The 13,040-nt window shown below is 44.7% G+C and overlaps 1 protein-coding gene across 1 annotated transcript in view; it reads right to left on the bottom strand.

Moving 5' to 3' along the window:
- Nucleotides 1-9,277, bottom strand: part of Borcs7 (BLOC-1 related complex subunit 7) — an 11,339-nt gene extending 2,062 nt beyond the window's left edge. The window contains exons 1-4 of the mRNA XM_031390587.1: nucleotides 9,090-9,277; nucleotides 1,461-1,523; nucleotides 1,324-1,367; nucleotides 345-365 (exon numbers count right to left, since the gene is read on the bottom strand). Of these exons, the coding sequence (XP_031246447.1) occupies nucleotides 345-365; nucleotides 1,324-1,367; nucleotides 1,461-1,523; nucleotides 9,090-9,230 (269 nt within the window). The 5' untranslated portion in view covers nucleotides 9,231-9,277. The remainder of the gene's footprint in view (nucleotides 1-344; nucleotides 366-1,323; nucleotides 1,368-1,460; nucleotides 1,524-9,089) is intronic.
- Nucleotides 9,278-13,040: the final 3,763 nt, after the last annotated feature.

Raw genomic sequence — 13,040 nt, 5'->3', positions numbered from 1 at the left:
AAGAAAAGAAAAAGAAAAAGGCTTAGAAAAACTTCACACAGTTAAGAAAATGGAACCATTTAGTGATGTTAGTATGTCTGCTCTATTTATGAATATTACCATTATAAGCAAACATGTCTATTCCTAAGGGCGGCCTCTGTACCCTGAAACTTCTAGAACTAAAAGGCAGTGAACCCAGTTCTGGCACATCCTTAAAATATACAGTGTTCTTTACATTCTAAACAGGCTGTCCTGAGCATGGTCATTTAAAGACAGGTCAACCACTTTTTCACTGATCCTGGGCACAGCAGTCACTCCCAGCATGCTTCAGTCAGCCCTGCTCATCGTCTCTTGAGGTCACTTACTTTTTCTGGATAGCTTCTTGCCTAAATCAGGAAGGGAAAGAAGGAAAGAAACAAGGAGAAGTTATCATCGACAGATCACACCAGCAGAGTGAATACACGAGGCTTAAACTTAGTGTAATTATGTGGAGCCAAAGAGCCACATACTTAATATGTACACACCTAAAACACTGCCTCAACATTAGCTATTGGGACTTGGATTCTCAGCCATACAATCCCAATAGATAGGCAAGCAGCTTTTTTTTTTTTTTTGGTTTTCGAGACAGGGTTTCTCTGTGTAGCCCTGGCTGTCCTGGAACTCACTCTGTAGACCAGGCTGGCCTCGAACTCAGAAATCCACTTGCCTCTGCCTCCCAAGTTTTGGGATTAAAGGCATGCACCACCACCGCCGGGCTGATAGGTAAGCATCTTATCAACTACATAAAATATAGGTAAAAAAAAAAAAAAAACAATAAAAGGCAAATTCAATGATGGTTTTCTTCAACTACAGTGAAGGCACTGTTCAAGATCGGAGTGATTCCTAGGTTGCTGATGGTGTGTTAGATGCAGGATGCCAGCTGCCACCCCACTCCGCTCTCCAGGGTAGCAACAACACTGGCACAGAGTGGACAGACCCGGGTCAAGTGTTTCCCAGGTGCCACACAGTAGCAACGCGGTCCTGGCAGGTTCTGCTCCTATACCTTCTTCCCTTGTAGAGCCCCAGGTTAACACAGGGAGGTCAAAAAAAGTGGCCCTGACTCCCACTCTCTCACATCCCAATTTCCCCTGAAGGTGTCTTTCCCTGGAGACTGCATCCTTTATCAACCCTCCCCACCTCCATCCCCCCCACCCCCTCCCCCTCCATCCCTTCTTCCCTTCCATTTCCCCCTCCCCTTCCATCCCTCCTCCCACCTCCATAGGAGGGTATGCTGAAGCACAAAAGAAATGACCAGGGTAAGGATGAGGATGCTGCAGCCGGTGACTGCTGGTAGGGCATACTCACTGGTACTGAAGGTGTGTTGTTATTATTGCCATCTTCCTTAAACTCTGCACAACACACAGAGAGAAACAGAATAGTCCACTTTCCTATGGTCATACAAAACACACACACACACACACCATAACACAAATGCTTCTTACATCTTCTGAGTGCAAGATGGTATCTTCCTGTAGAACCATGTTTCGAGCTGCCTGCCCCAGCAGCTAGAAAACAAAAATAAAACAATAATGATCAAAACTCCCACCTCTGAGATGGGCCCAGTAGTGCAGGCCTGTAATACCAGATGCTAGAGAAGCTGAACGTAGAGGGTCACGAGTTCAAGGCCTGTCTGGATTGCACAGTAAGTACAGCCAATTTAGTGAGACCCTGTCTCAAAATAAGAAAATACAAAAAGGGATGGTGATTTAGCCTGGCAGGTCTGGTTCACTCCCCAGGTCCTAGAGAGAAAATCTGTCTGACTGGCACAGTGGCGGCTCTGGCACAGCTGTGTTCCACACCTACACCCTCCTGAAGAACCCGGGCTCCAGAGCAGCTGAACTTCGGAGTTGCCGATCCCCGGAGCCGCGGAGCTCCAGAGCCGTTGAGCTCTGTTGGGTACGGCTCTGATAAACACAGCCGGGGGTACACATCAGGTACCGGGAGAAGTCTGCAAAACGGCTTTGGCCAGACCACTAACTTCTGATTCTTTAAAAACAAACTTGGAGATGGAGCAACAGCTCAATATCTAAGAACACTGGCTGCTCTTGCAGAGGACAACAGCTTCAGTTCCCAGAACCCACATGGTGTATCACAACCATCAATAATTCCGTTTACAAGGGAGCAGATGCCTCTTCTGATACCAGGCACACACATGGTGCACATATATACACAGAGAGAAAACATTTGTACACATAAAGTTATATAAATATAAAAACAAACATAGACTTGGGCTGAGGTAGGTTAGGTGTTTGTCTTAGTCAGAGTTTGTATTCCTGCACAAACATCATGACCAAGAAGCAAGTTGGGGAGGAAAGGGTTTATTCAGCTTACACTTCTACATTGCTGTTCATCACCAAAGGAAGTCAGGACTGGAACTCAAGCAGGTCAGGAAGCAGGAGCTGATGCAGAGGCCATGGAGGGATGTTCCTTACTGGCTTGCTTCCCCTGGCTTGCTCAGCCTGCTCCCTTATAGAACCCAAGACTTCCAGCCCAGGGATGGCACCACCCACAAGGGGTTCTACCCCCTTGATCACTAATTGTGAAAATGCCTTATGGTTGGATCTCATGGAGGCATTTCCCCAACTGAAGCTCCCTTCTCTGTGATAACTCCAGCTGTGTCAAATTGACACAAAACCAGCCAGTACAATTGACCCCTTGCCAACTTGACACACAAACACTTCACATCAAGCCTCGACCCTTCCTTTCTTACTCATCCCCAGAATCTTACTAACTTTTAAAGTCCCTCAGTCTTATTAACTTTAAAAGTCCCACAGTCTTTGACTGTCAAATGGACCAGACTGTCGCTGCTGACTCGTGCTGGTGTTGGAACAGCCCCAAAGAACTTTCTCTAAACAGGTCCACAACCCCCATTCCCTATTAACCTTTCCTTTCCACTCCCTCTGGTGGGTGGTGGGCTAGAAGGGAGGTTGAAGCATTTAAGAACTGTTATTAAGATAGGTTTTGAAAATTTTAAGCCAACAGAAGGTCTTGAAATACTCCCCTCTATCATTCTCTGCCTTACTGCCTTGAGGCAGGGTCTGTCACGGAACTGGAAGCTTGCTGCTTGGCTGGGCTAGTAGTCTAGCACACTGTCAAGGTCTACCTGTCTACATTTCCTAAGACCAGGGTTACAAGCATGCATAGCCACAGCAGGCTTTTGATATTGGTGCTGGGAACTAAGACTCAGGCCCTCGTACTTGGAGAGCGAGCATGTTGGCCAACAAGCCATCCCCCAAGTCCTATATCTTGTTTAATAAGCAGGGTCTTGCATGCCTCTGGCTAGCTTCAGATTCGCTGTGCAACTGAGGTTGATCTTGAACTTGTCTCCTGCTTCTATCTTGCAAGGGCTGGGATCACAGGTGTGAGGTGTATGATACCGTGCCCAGCCTCTAGATTACATGTACTACCTAATAGTGTCAGAAGATGAGTCTATGGCCATCATGGCAGAACATGGCAGCAGACAGGCATGGTGCTGGAGCAGTAGCTGAGAGCTTACATCTTATCCACAAGTTAGAGGCAGAAAGACTGGACCTGGTGTAAGCTTTTGTAACCTCAAAGTCTATCCCCAGAGACACACCTCCTCCAACAAGACCACACCTCCTAATCCTTCCTAAACAGTCTACCAACAGGGAACTAAACATTCAAATATATGAGCCTATGGGGGCCATTCGCATTCAAACCAGCACAAGAGAGAATCTCTTCAACCATTCTTTTACCACTCCAGATACACAAATACTACACCATAGATAGAAAGATAGATAGATAGATAGACAGACAGACAGACTAGAACATCCAACTGAGACCTTCACTAGTGCTCTACCATGGAGCTATAGTCCCAGCACCTGTAGCCAGTTTTATAGGTGAGTGAGCATGTGTGAATGAGCGGTATGTGTATGTGTGCACTTGTGCTCGTATGAGTTGTGTGTGTATGTGTTGTGAGTAGGGTGTGTGTGTGTGAGCTGTGTAAATGTGTAGCGTATGTATTGTGTGGAGGGAGAATTGACATTAGGCTAGCTTTCTTCACACACTGTTTGCATTCGGTTTTTTATTTATTTTATTTACGTGAGCCCACTGTCTCTCTCTTCAGACACATCAGAAGAGGGCATCAGATCCCATTCCAGATGGTTGTGAGCCACCATGTGATTGCTGGGGATTGAACTCAGGACCTCTGCAAGAACAGTCAGTGCTCTCTTAACTCCTGAGGCATCTCTCCAGCCCCTGCATTTGTTTTTAAGACAAGGTCTCTTGCTAAATCTGAGCTCACCAGTCAGTCGGGCTGGTTGCCAGCAAGCTTCAGGAATTTACTTGTCTCTGCTCCCTCCCGGCTCCAAACCTAGGGTAACAGGCCATGCAGGCAAATATTGCCATACCCACCTTTTTTCCCCGTGGGTTCTGAGGATCTGAACTTAGATACTTGTGTTTACATGGTAGATATTTCACCAACTGAGCCATCTCCCCAGTCCCTACAGACTCTTCTCTAAGTAGCAGATTCCTATTCATATGCATGAGAGATGGTAACCAACAAGCCGATAGCAGAAAAGGGCTCTACCTGTCCACTCATTTACTCATCTAGCAAGTGCTTACTGAGTGTTTACTAGCAGCCAGTACCCCAGATAAAAGTAAGAATGGGGCTGGGAGAGGCGGTGCACACCTTTGACCCCAGCACTCAGGAAGTGAAGGCAGGTGGATTTCTATAAGGTTTGAGGCCAGCCTGGTCTACATAGCAGGTTCCAGGACAGCCAGTGCTACAGAGAGACCCTGTCTCAAAACAACAAACAAACAAACTTGAGAGAGGAAGGGATGGAGAGATAAATAGTGGGGTTCACAATCTGGAGGGGTTACACAGGATAAAGACACTAAAATCCCTTATGGCAAGTGCAGATGGATGGAAAAGCCCCACTGTGGGATCCTGGGGGTAGAGGGAGTGAGGGTGGGGCTTCCTGGAGAAGTGAATTCTGAGGAGCTGGAGGAGCTGGGGTTTAGAATTCATCTGACACATGAAGTGGCGTGATTGGATTTGCTGCTTCAGAGCTGTGGTAATTATAATGGGCAGAGATTGGTTAGGAAGCAGGCGATGAACACAGCTGGCAGTGGGAGAAACGGTGTTTGAGAAACAAAAACAAACAACTTAATGGGATTTGTACCTGCCTGAGACACGTGGGTGTCAAAATGCCAGATAAGAGAGACCTTTCCCAGAAAGACAGATGTACTCACTGACACTTGGCACTGTTTTTTCATGCCAACCAGACATACATTCACACTTTTAGTTTTACCTTTTTAACATAGAATATTATAGAAACAATCAGTACAGTGTCTTTCTAGATTCCACAAACTTTCCTCCTGTTTTTACCATTGACTTGCTCATAATTAACTCAGTGAGTTTCTCTCCCCCACCTGCTTTCACCAAGTGTCTTAGCTACAGTGTGCTTACCCCCCCCCATCACTTCCCATATTATTTTGTTATACAGCTGAGGGGGCTAGGGGTGTAGCTCAGTGAAGTGCTTGCAAGGACAAGGACCTGAGTTTGATCCCTACAACCCAAGGGCTAGGGGAAAGCCAAGTGTGTTGGCTCACCAGCAAGACAGGCAGATCCCAGGGGCTCAATGGCTAGCTTCCTTCACTTACTTAGTGAGTCCCATGCCCAAGAGACCTAGTCTCAATTTTTTGTGGCTTACCAGACAGGGTTTCTCTGTGTAACAGTCCTGGCTGTCCTGAAACTCACTCTGTAGATCAGCTGGCCTTGAAGTTACAAAGATCTGCCTGCCTCTGCCTCGTAAGTGCTCAGACTAAAGGCGTGCACCACCACACCTGGTTATTTAAAAAACTTTTAAAGTGGATAATACCGGAGAAACCACACTTGAGGTTGTCTCCTAGTCACATGCCTACATGTACACTCACACACACACACAGCACATTTGCACACACAAAAAACAGATTATACAACTGCAGCAACAAGGACAAGACCACACAGAGATTTAAAAAAAAAAAAATATGACAACAGGGCTGTGAATTTAGCTCAAGGATACAATGATTGTCTACAGTACTCTCTAAAGGATACAATGATTGTCTACAGTACTCTCTAAAGGATACAATGATTGTCTACAGTACTCTCTAAATAATACAATGATTGTCTACAGTACTCTCTAGATTCCACTCCAGTGTCGCAAAAACATTGACAATTACAAAACCACAAGGACTCTCACTAGGCACAAGACTCAAATGCAGGAGCTGGTGTGCAAGAGAATAGGTAGGCAGCAGTGTTAAAGTGGATGACTGGCTGTGGACACACTCCATCTCTCCTCACGTTCTGCACAAGCCAGACTGGTACCCAATCCTTGTACACATCCTCATCTCAAGTCCTTCCAGTCCACAGCTCTACCTGCAACTCTCTGCTCTGGCTCCAGATACTCACAGGGCTCACTATGCATTTCCACTCCACTGTCTGTGCAAATGTCAGTTTCCTACAGACCCATCCCTGTTTAAAGTCAACCTCATCACCCAAAGATTCCTGTTCCTCAAAGTGTTTATTCACCAGTGAAGTGTGGGGTTCACTGGCTTATTTTCTGTCTCTTCCCTTCACTGTAAATTTCCACTCTGTACTCTTTTCAGACTGCATAAATCCACTGCATTTTCCATGTAAGCTTCAAGACTGGGCTATATAGTTCAGTGACAGAGCACCTGCCTCCCACTGAGCAGGCTTTGTGCAGTCATCAAGACCAACACCATAGTCACCAAAATACTAAGCTCCGTGAGTACCTGGATTTGCCCTGGAAACTAGAACAGTTCTTGGAACACAGCAGACATTTGAAATTATTTGTTAAATGAAAGCTGTTAACGGAAAGTGGCTGTGACACCCAGCCACCTCACGAACTAGTACAGGAAATGACTTAGTATGCTATATATGCTATGGAAGGCATCCAGTAAGGCAAAGTCTGGAAAACTGTGAAATTGTGTGTCGAGCCTGTCTCAAAAATCCCGTTAACTTCGGCTTGGTTTCATCCGTACTATTTCATGGGATCACACTCACACTCTCCTACAGGAGAAGACGCTCGTGTGAGAGACACACATAAGGATGAGGAATGGAAAGGAACAGGCTACTTCAGGGGCAACCAATGGCAGCAGTGATTTTTGGTAGCTTGCCCGATTAGTACCATGTAAAGGTAAATTCATTATGATGTTTGATACATACTAGAGTTAAATATAACACCACCTCTTAAAATTTGGAAGGGAGGGGGGTACAGGGTCTTACTATGCAGCCCTGGCTAAGCTAGAACTCACTTTGAGGACCAAACTCACAGAGATCTGCCTCCTTCTTCCTACCAAATGCTGGGATTAAAGGCATGTACCACTACATTTGGCCTTAAAAAATTTTTTAATTGCATTTATTTACTTATTCTGTGGTGGGGAGAAAAGGATGTGTGTAGTATGGCTTCCACACTTGTGGAAGCTAGATGATAACTTTTGAAAACTTTGTTTTTTCTTTCCACCATATGGGTCCCAACTTCAGATGGAATCTCAGATGGTCCTGCTTAGTTGCACACACTGCTACTTGCTGAGCCATCTCGCTGGCCCCAAAACTACTTTTTAAAAGTTTAAGCATATTTGTAGCATTTCTTCCTCTAATTTATCTAGAAAAATGTGTGCTCCAATTTGTATAAAGCATGCAACATTTTGCATACACATACATCTCCTATAAAAGAAACAGAATCTATAAATTACAAAAAAAGAGGAAAGTCAACGTGATTGCCAACAAAAACGACCCAGGAACTCTGTGCGACCAAGATAAAATGTCAAAAGGTGAAACCATGACTTGCATAATTTATATTTGAAAAAAAGAAATATAACAATTCTTTAGTTTCTTCAAACTTTCCCCTGACACGGACTCCTAGAAGCAGCGTGTCAGATGGGACCAGGCACAAAGCATGTCACCAGAGATCACCAGGTCAGCGACTTCAGCAGCTGTGTTATACAGTTAAGAGCAAGCACTTCTTGGACAGCGGGGGGGTTTTATTTTGTTTTGTAGCCACTGTCAGTGAAAGCTAGCTCTTGCTACTCTGCAGGTTTAAACTAATATAAGTTAGATACTGTGAACATCCAGGCACAGATCCAAAGACCTGAGAACACAGTGTGTCATTATTGCAACTACATAGGAAAGCAGGTGCCATTCTTATGAAAACTAAGTTGGACACTGGAAACACTTGTTGAAAATGTGTGGCTGAGACAAAGGGTTACTAAACTAAGGAAGAGCAAGATAATGGACAAGTCTGCAGGGGGAATTCATGGAAATCTAAAAAGATTCTTGGCTCTTGATCGTTTTTTTTTAACAGGTGTATTCAAGGCTTCCATTCGAAGGAAGGCGAAACCGGAAGTTTTCTAAGCAGTCCCTTATGTCTCTTGAGAGCTCAGACTAAGGTTTACTCATTATGCACCACATACGTCTAACTTTCCATTAGTAAATACATACCAATGATGAGGTCATTGCATCTCATTTGTCCATTTACTTGCCCATGTACGAATGAGTTGTTGTCTCATGAAGAAAAGTGTATGGATATGTACGTATCTTTGTGTGGGCACACAGTTTCTCTAGTGCAAATACCTACTTCAACAGGCAGCGTGTACATGTCATCAAATCATTCCGTTCATAGAATCGGATGGAGAATGGAGAAAGGGGAAGGAGATGGTAGGGCAAAAGAAAAAGCTAGTCTCGGATACAGTAAAGAACTTGGCCAGAAACAGAAAGAATAAACCCACAAAGAAAGAGGTGTAAGAAATCTTGGAAGGTGAGACCATCGCCAAGTCGAGTTTCGAAAGGCAACTGATGTTCACTACAGACGCCCAGGAACACAAACTGGCACCGTGCAGGAGCGGCAGCTCATCTGCCCGCCTGGGCTTCTCCCCTTCCCATCAACATCTCTTCCAGCTACACGTATTCAACTTCAACTGAAGAGGCGAACCCAGAATGCAACACGCGCCTGGGCCAAACGCCTACACTCCCCAGGATGCAATGCGCCGCCTCTCACAGAGCGAGCGCTGAGAGGCGACCCGGGCCCGGGGAGCCCACGCCCGCTCACCTCAGAGCTCCGCGAGCCTTTCAGCACCTGCTTGGTGAGCGCGATTACGTCGGTGCCGCAGGTGTTCACCTTCTCCGTAAGAAGGCCCTTCACCGATTGACCAAATCGGGCTTGCGAATCCTGCGTCCCAGTCGCCATCATCTCAACTAGCGAATACCTCAGCCGGACGACGGCGAGTCCCTGGGGCCAAAAGAGACGCAAAGCGTCCAATCGTGCGAGGAGGAAGGACCGCATGCGCTTAGCTCAAACTGCTTACTAAAATTATTTAAAATGTTCAGTTGATGGGCATGGAAGGAAGATAAGGTCCAGGTAGCTACCCTGGAGAGGATAGAATATAATTTAGGTGAATCTCTAGAGTCAGAAGATCTGGATAGCATCCCAATCAGTGGTGTGGCTACAAAATACTCAGCCCCTGTGTCTTAGTTCCTCATCTGTGTTAGTGCCAGCACTGGTGCTAGACACGTTAATACAACTGTCAGAAGCTCAAAGTCGTTCTTGGCTGTTTGGCAAGTGGAGGCCAACCTGTGATACATGAGACCACATCTATAAAATAAAATAGAGATCCTGTTCAATTCTAACATTTTATTAAAATTAGCAAAGGACACAGGCCAAAGAAAGTGAAATTCAAATGACCAAATTGAAAAAATGTCAACATCACTAAATTCTGTGTGTGTGTGTGTGTGTGTGTGTGTGTGTGTGTCTTTTCAAGGCAAGAGTTTCTCTGTGTAGTCCAGACTGTAGACCAGGCTGGCCTCAAACTCACGGAGATCCACCTATGTGTGCCACCACCACCCAGCTCATCACTAATATTTTTATCAGTAGTTTATATTGACTAATAAATAGCCTTCTGATTAAAACTCTGCTTATAATTACTTCAGAAGCAAGGCCTAATAGTATGATGGTAGATCTCTGAAGTATGCCCTTTGAAGGGATATTGAGAACCGGATCCCATTTTGTCTCTCTTTCCATCCCAACCTTGAAGTGAACAGCCCTCCATCACAAGGTGCACTGTGGTACCATAAGCCCAAAGCAATGGAGCCAAATGATGTATACTAGAACCTCTGAAAGAAATGAATAGCGATAGAACTTGAAAATCCTAAATTGAGTGTCTGTAGAGGTTGTTTGTTTGTTTGTTTGTTTTTAAATAGTTCATCCAAGAAAATTCTTAAATACCTAAAACCTTGAAACAAAATTCTACTGTAGGTCAGCTCTGCTTGCCATACACTTGTTTATTTATAGTTTCATTTATTCCTTTATTTTATTTATAAGTATGTGCTTGCCTATCTATTTTTTGGGGGGAGAGGATGTTTTTGAGACAGGGTTTCCCTGTGTAGCCATGGTTGTCCTGGAACTCACTCTGTAGACCAGGTTGGCCTCGAACTCAGAGATCCGCCTGTCTTTGCCTCCCTCTGGGATACAAGGTATTTGCCACCACTGCCCGGCCTTTTTTTTTTTTTTTTTTTCCTGCCTATCTGTTTGTGTCCCATGTGAACTCAGGTGCTTTTGAAGACCGGAAGAGGGTGTTTGATCCCTGGAATTAGAATTACAGACGTGAGCTATCCAGTGTGGGCTCAAGAAAGTGAACCCAGGTCCTCTGGAAGAGCAGTAAGTGCTCTTAACTACTGAGCCATGTTCCCATCCTCAATTTATTTTATTTTATTTTTTATTTATTTTCAAAACAGTGTCTCTCTATGTAGCCCTGGCTGTCCTGGAACTCACTCTATAGACCAGGCTGGCCTCGAACTCATAGAGATTCTCTTGCCTCTACCTCTCAAGTGTTAGGATTAAAGGCATTTGCTACCACCACCTGGCAATTCATTTTTGCTTGTGTGCATTTTTATGTGTGTGTTGGAAGGGTGGTATGTGCACATGCCTGCAGGTACCCTCAGAGGGCAGAAGACAGCACCAGATCCCCTGGAGCTCAGGTGGTTTCCAGCTATTCATAATGGGTTGGGTGCTAGGAATCAAACTCTGGTTTTCTGCAACAGCAATATTTGCTCTTAAACCATTGAGCCATCTTTCCAGCTACTGTTTATTCTTTTAAAAAACTCAACACAAGGTTAGATACTTATGAGTATGGTCCTTTACTTAGTCTTACTAACTGGCTGGCTTACAGGTCAGAGGTTCAGTCCATTATCATCAAGGCAGGAACATGTGAGCATCCAGGCAGGCATGGTACAGGAGGAGCTGAGAGTTCTACATCTTCATCTGAAGGCTGCTAGCACAATACTGGCTTCCAGGCAGCTAGGATGAGGGTCTTATAGCCCACACCCACAGTGACACACCTACTCCAACAGGGCCACACCTTTTAATAGTGCCACTCCCTGGGCTGAGCATATACAAACCATCATACCATCCCTAAAAATGTTATCACCATACTTGTGTGTTTATGGTAATGATGATATTAACAAACATATTACCAGCAGTCACACAAACATATAATTCTATATAGCATATGATGTTGCATGCTTTTGTTTTTTGTTTGTTTGTTTTATTTGAGTTTTCTTTTTTTCAAAACAGGGTCTCTCTACATAGCCCTGGCTGCCCTGGAACTCAGTATGTAGACAAAGCTAGCCTAGAACTCACAGCATCTGCCTCTCCGGAGGGACCACAGCAACAAAACTGAGGCTGTGAAAGTTTTATTGAGAGCAATTAGACTTTTTATACCTTTATCAGAAATGTATTATAATGGCAATTGTCAATACAGTTGTAGTTGCCAGGATACAATGACATTTGCAAGCTAGACAGGGCATGCAAGATCAATGTCTAAGAGCAGCTATCCTGTCATACTTCCACTCTCTGACTACCAAGCGGACGTCCAGAGAACACAAAGGGGCCTGAATCTTAACTGCCTGAGAGAATATGTCAGTCTCTCAGGAACTGGAAGGCACACAGTGACCCAGGAGCCACGGACCAACCTGACAAACCTATGCTGCATGCCTCTCCTGGCAGCTAACCTATACCATCTCCATGGTTCCCTACAACTTGTTCTTGTAGAGGATCCAGGTTTGAGTCCAAGGACTTGCATGGTGGCTCACAACCAAAGCTAACTACAGTTCCAAGGGCCTCGCTCCCTGTTATGTCTTCCACAGGCAGACATACATTCAGACAAAATACTCATACACATAAAAAAGAAAATTCATCTTTTAAAGAATGGAATATCTTTATCTGCTTCTGGCATTAAGATATGATTCCCCACATACAAATAGTCAGGGAATGTTCCTCCATGTCGTCTGTCTGTCTGTCTGTCTATCTATCTATCTACTTTTGGCTTTTTGAGATGGGGTTTCACTCTGTAGTCCTTGCTGTCCTGGAACTCAATCTGTAGACCAAGCTGGCCTCAAACTCACAGAGATCCTCCTGCTTCTGCCTCCCGGGTGCTGGGATTAAAAGCATGTAGCCACTGCCTGGCTTATTTTCTTAAAAAATTATAGACAATCATCATCACTTCCCTGAACTGCTTGGTATGATTCATTAGTGAATACCATCTGTATTAGTCTTTTGTTGTTGGGAATTTATTTGGGGGATGAATTTGGTTATTTTTGTTCATTTATTGAGAAAGGATATCACTATTTAGCTTAGGCTGGTCTCAAACTCATGATCCTCCTGCCTCAGCCTCCTAATTGCTTAGGTTACAAGCTTGTACCACTATATCTGGTTTACTCTATTTTTCAATGTTATAACAAAATATTTGAGGTAGGAAATATTTACCTGTAAAGTAAAGAAGTTTCTTCAGCTCACAGTTTTGGAGGCCAAAAGTTCAAGTAGAATTGTTCTGGTGGCTAGAGAGATGACTCTGTAATTAAAAGCACACACTGCGTTGCAGAGGACCTGAGATGGCTTCCCAGCACCCACGTCAGGCAGCTCACAAACACCTGGAACTCCAGTTGCAGGCACATCCAGTGCCTCTGGCACCTGAAGTCACACGCAGTCGCGCACACACACACACAC

This window comes from Mastomys coucha, unplaced genomic scaffold (assembly GCF_008632895.1).
Source record: "Mastomys coucha isolate ucsf_1 unplaced genomic scaffold, UCSF_Mcou_1 pScaffold21, whole genome shotgun sequence".
NCBI lineage: Eukaryota > Metazoa > Chordata > Mammalia > Rodentia > Muridae > Mastomys > Mastomys coucha.
This window is presented reverse-complemented; position numbering and strand designations above follow the sequence as displayed.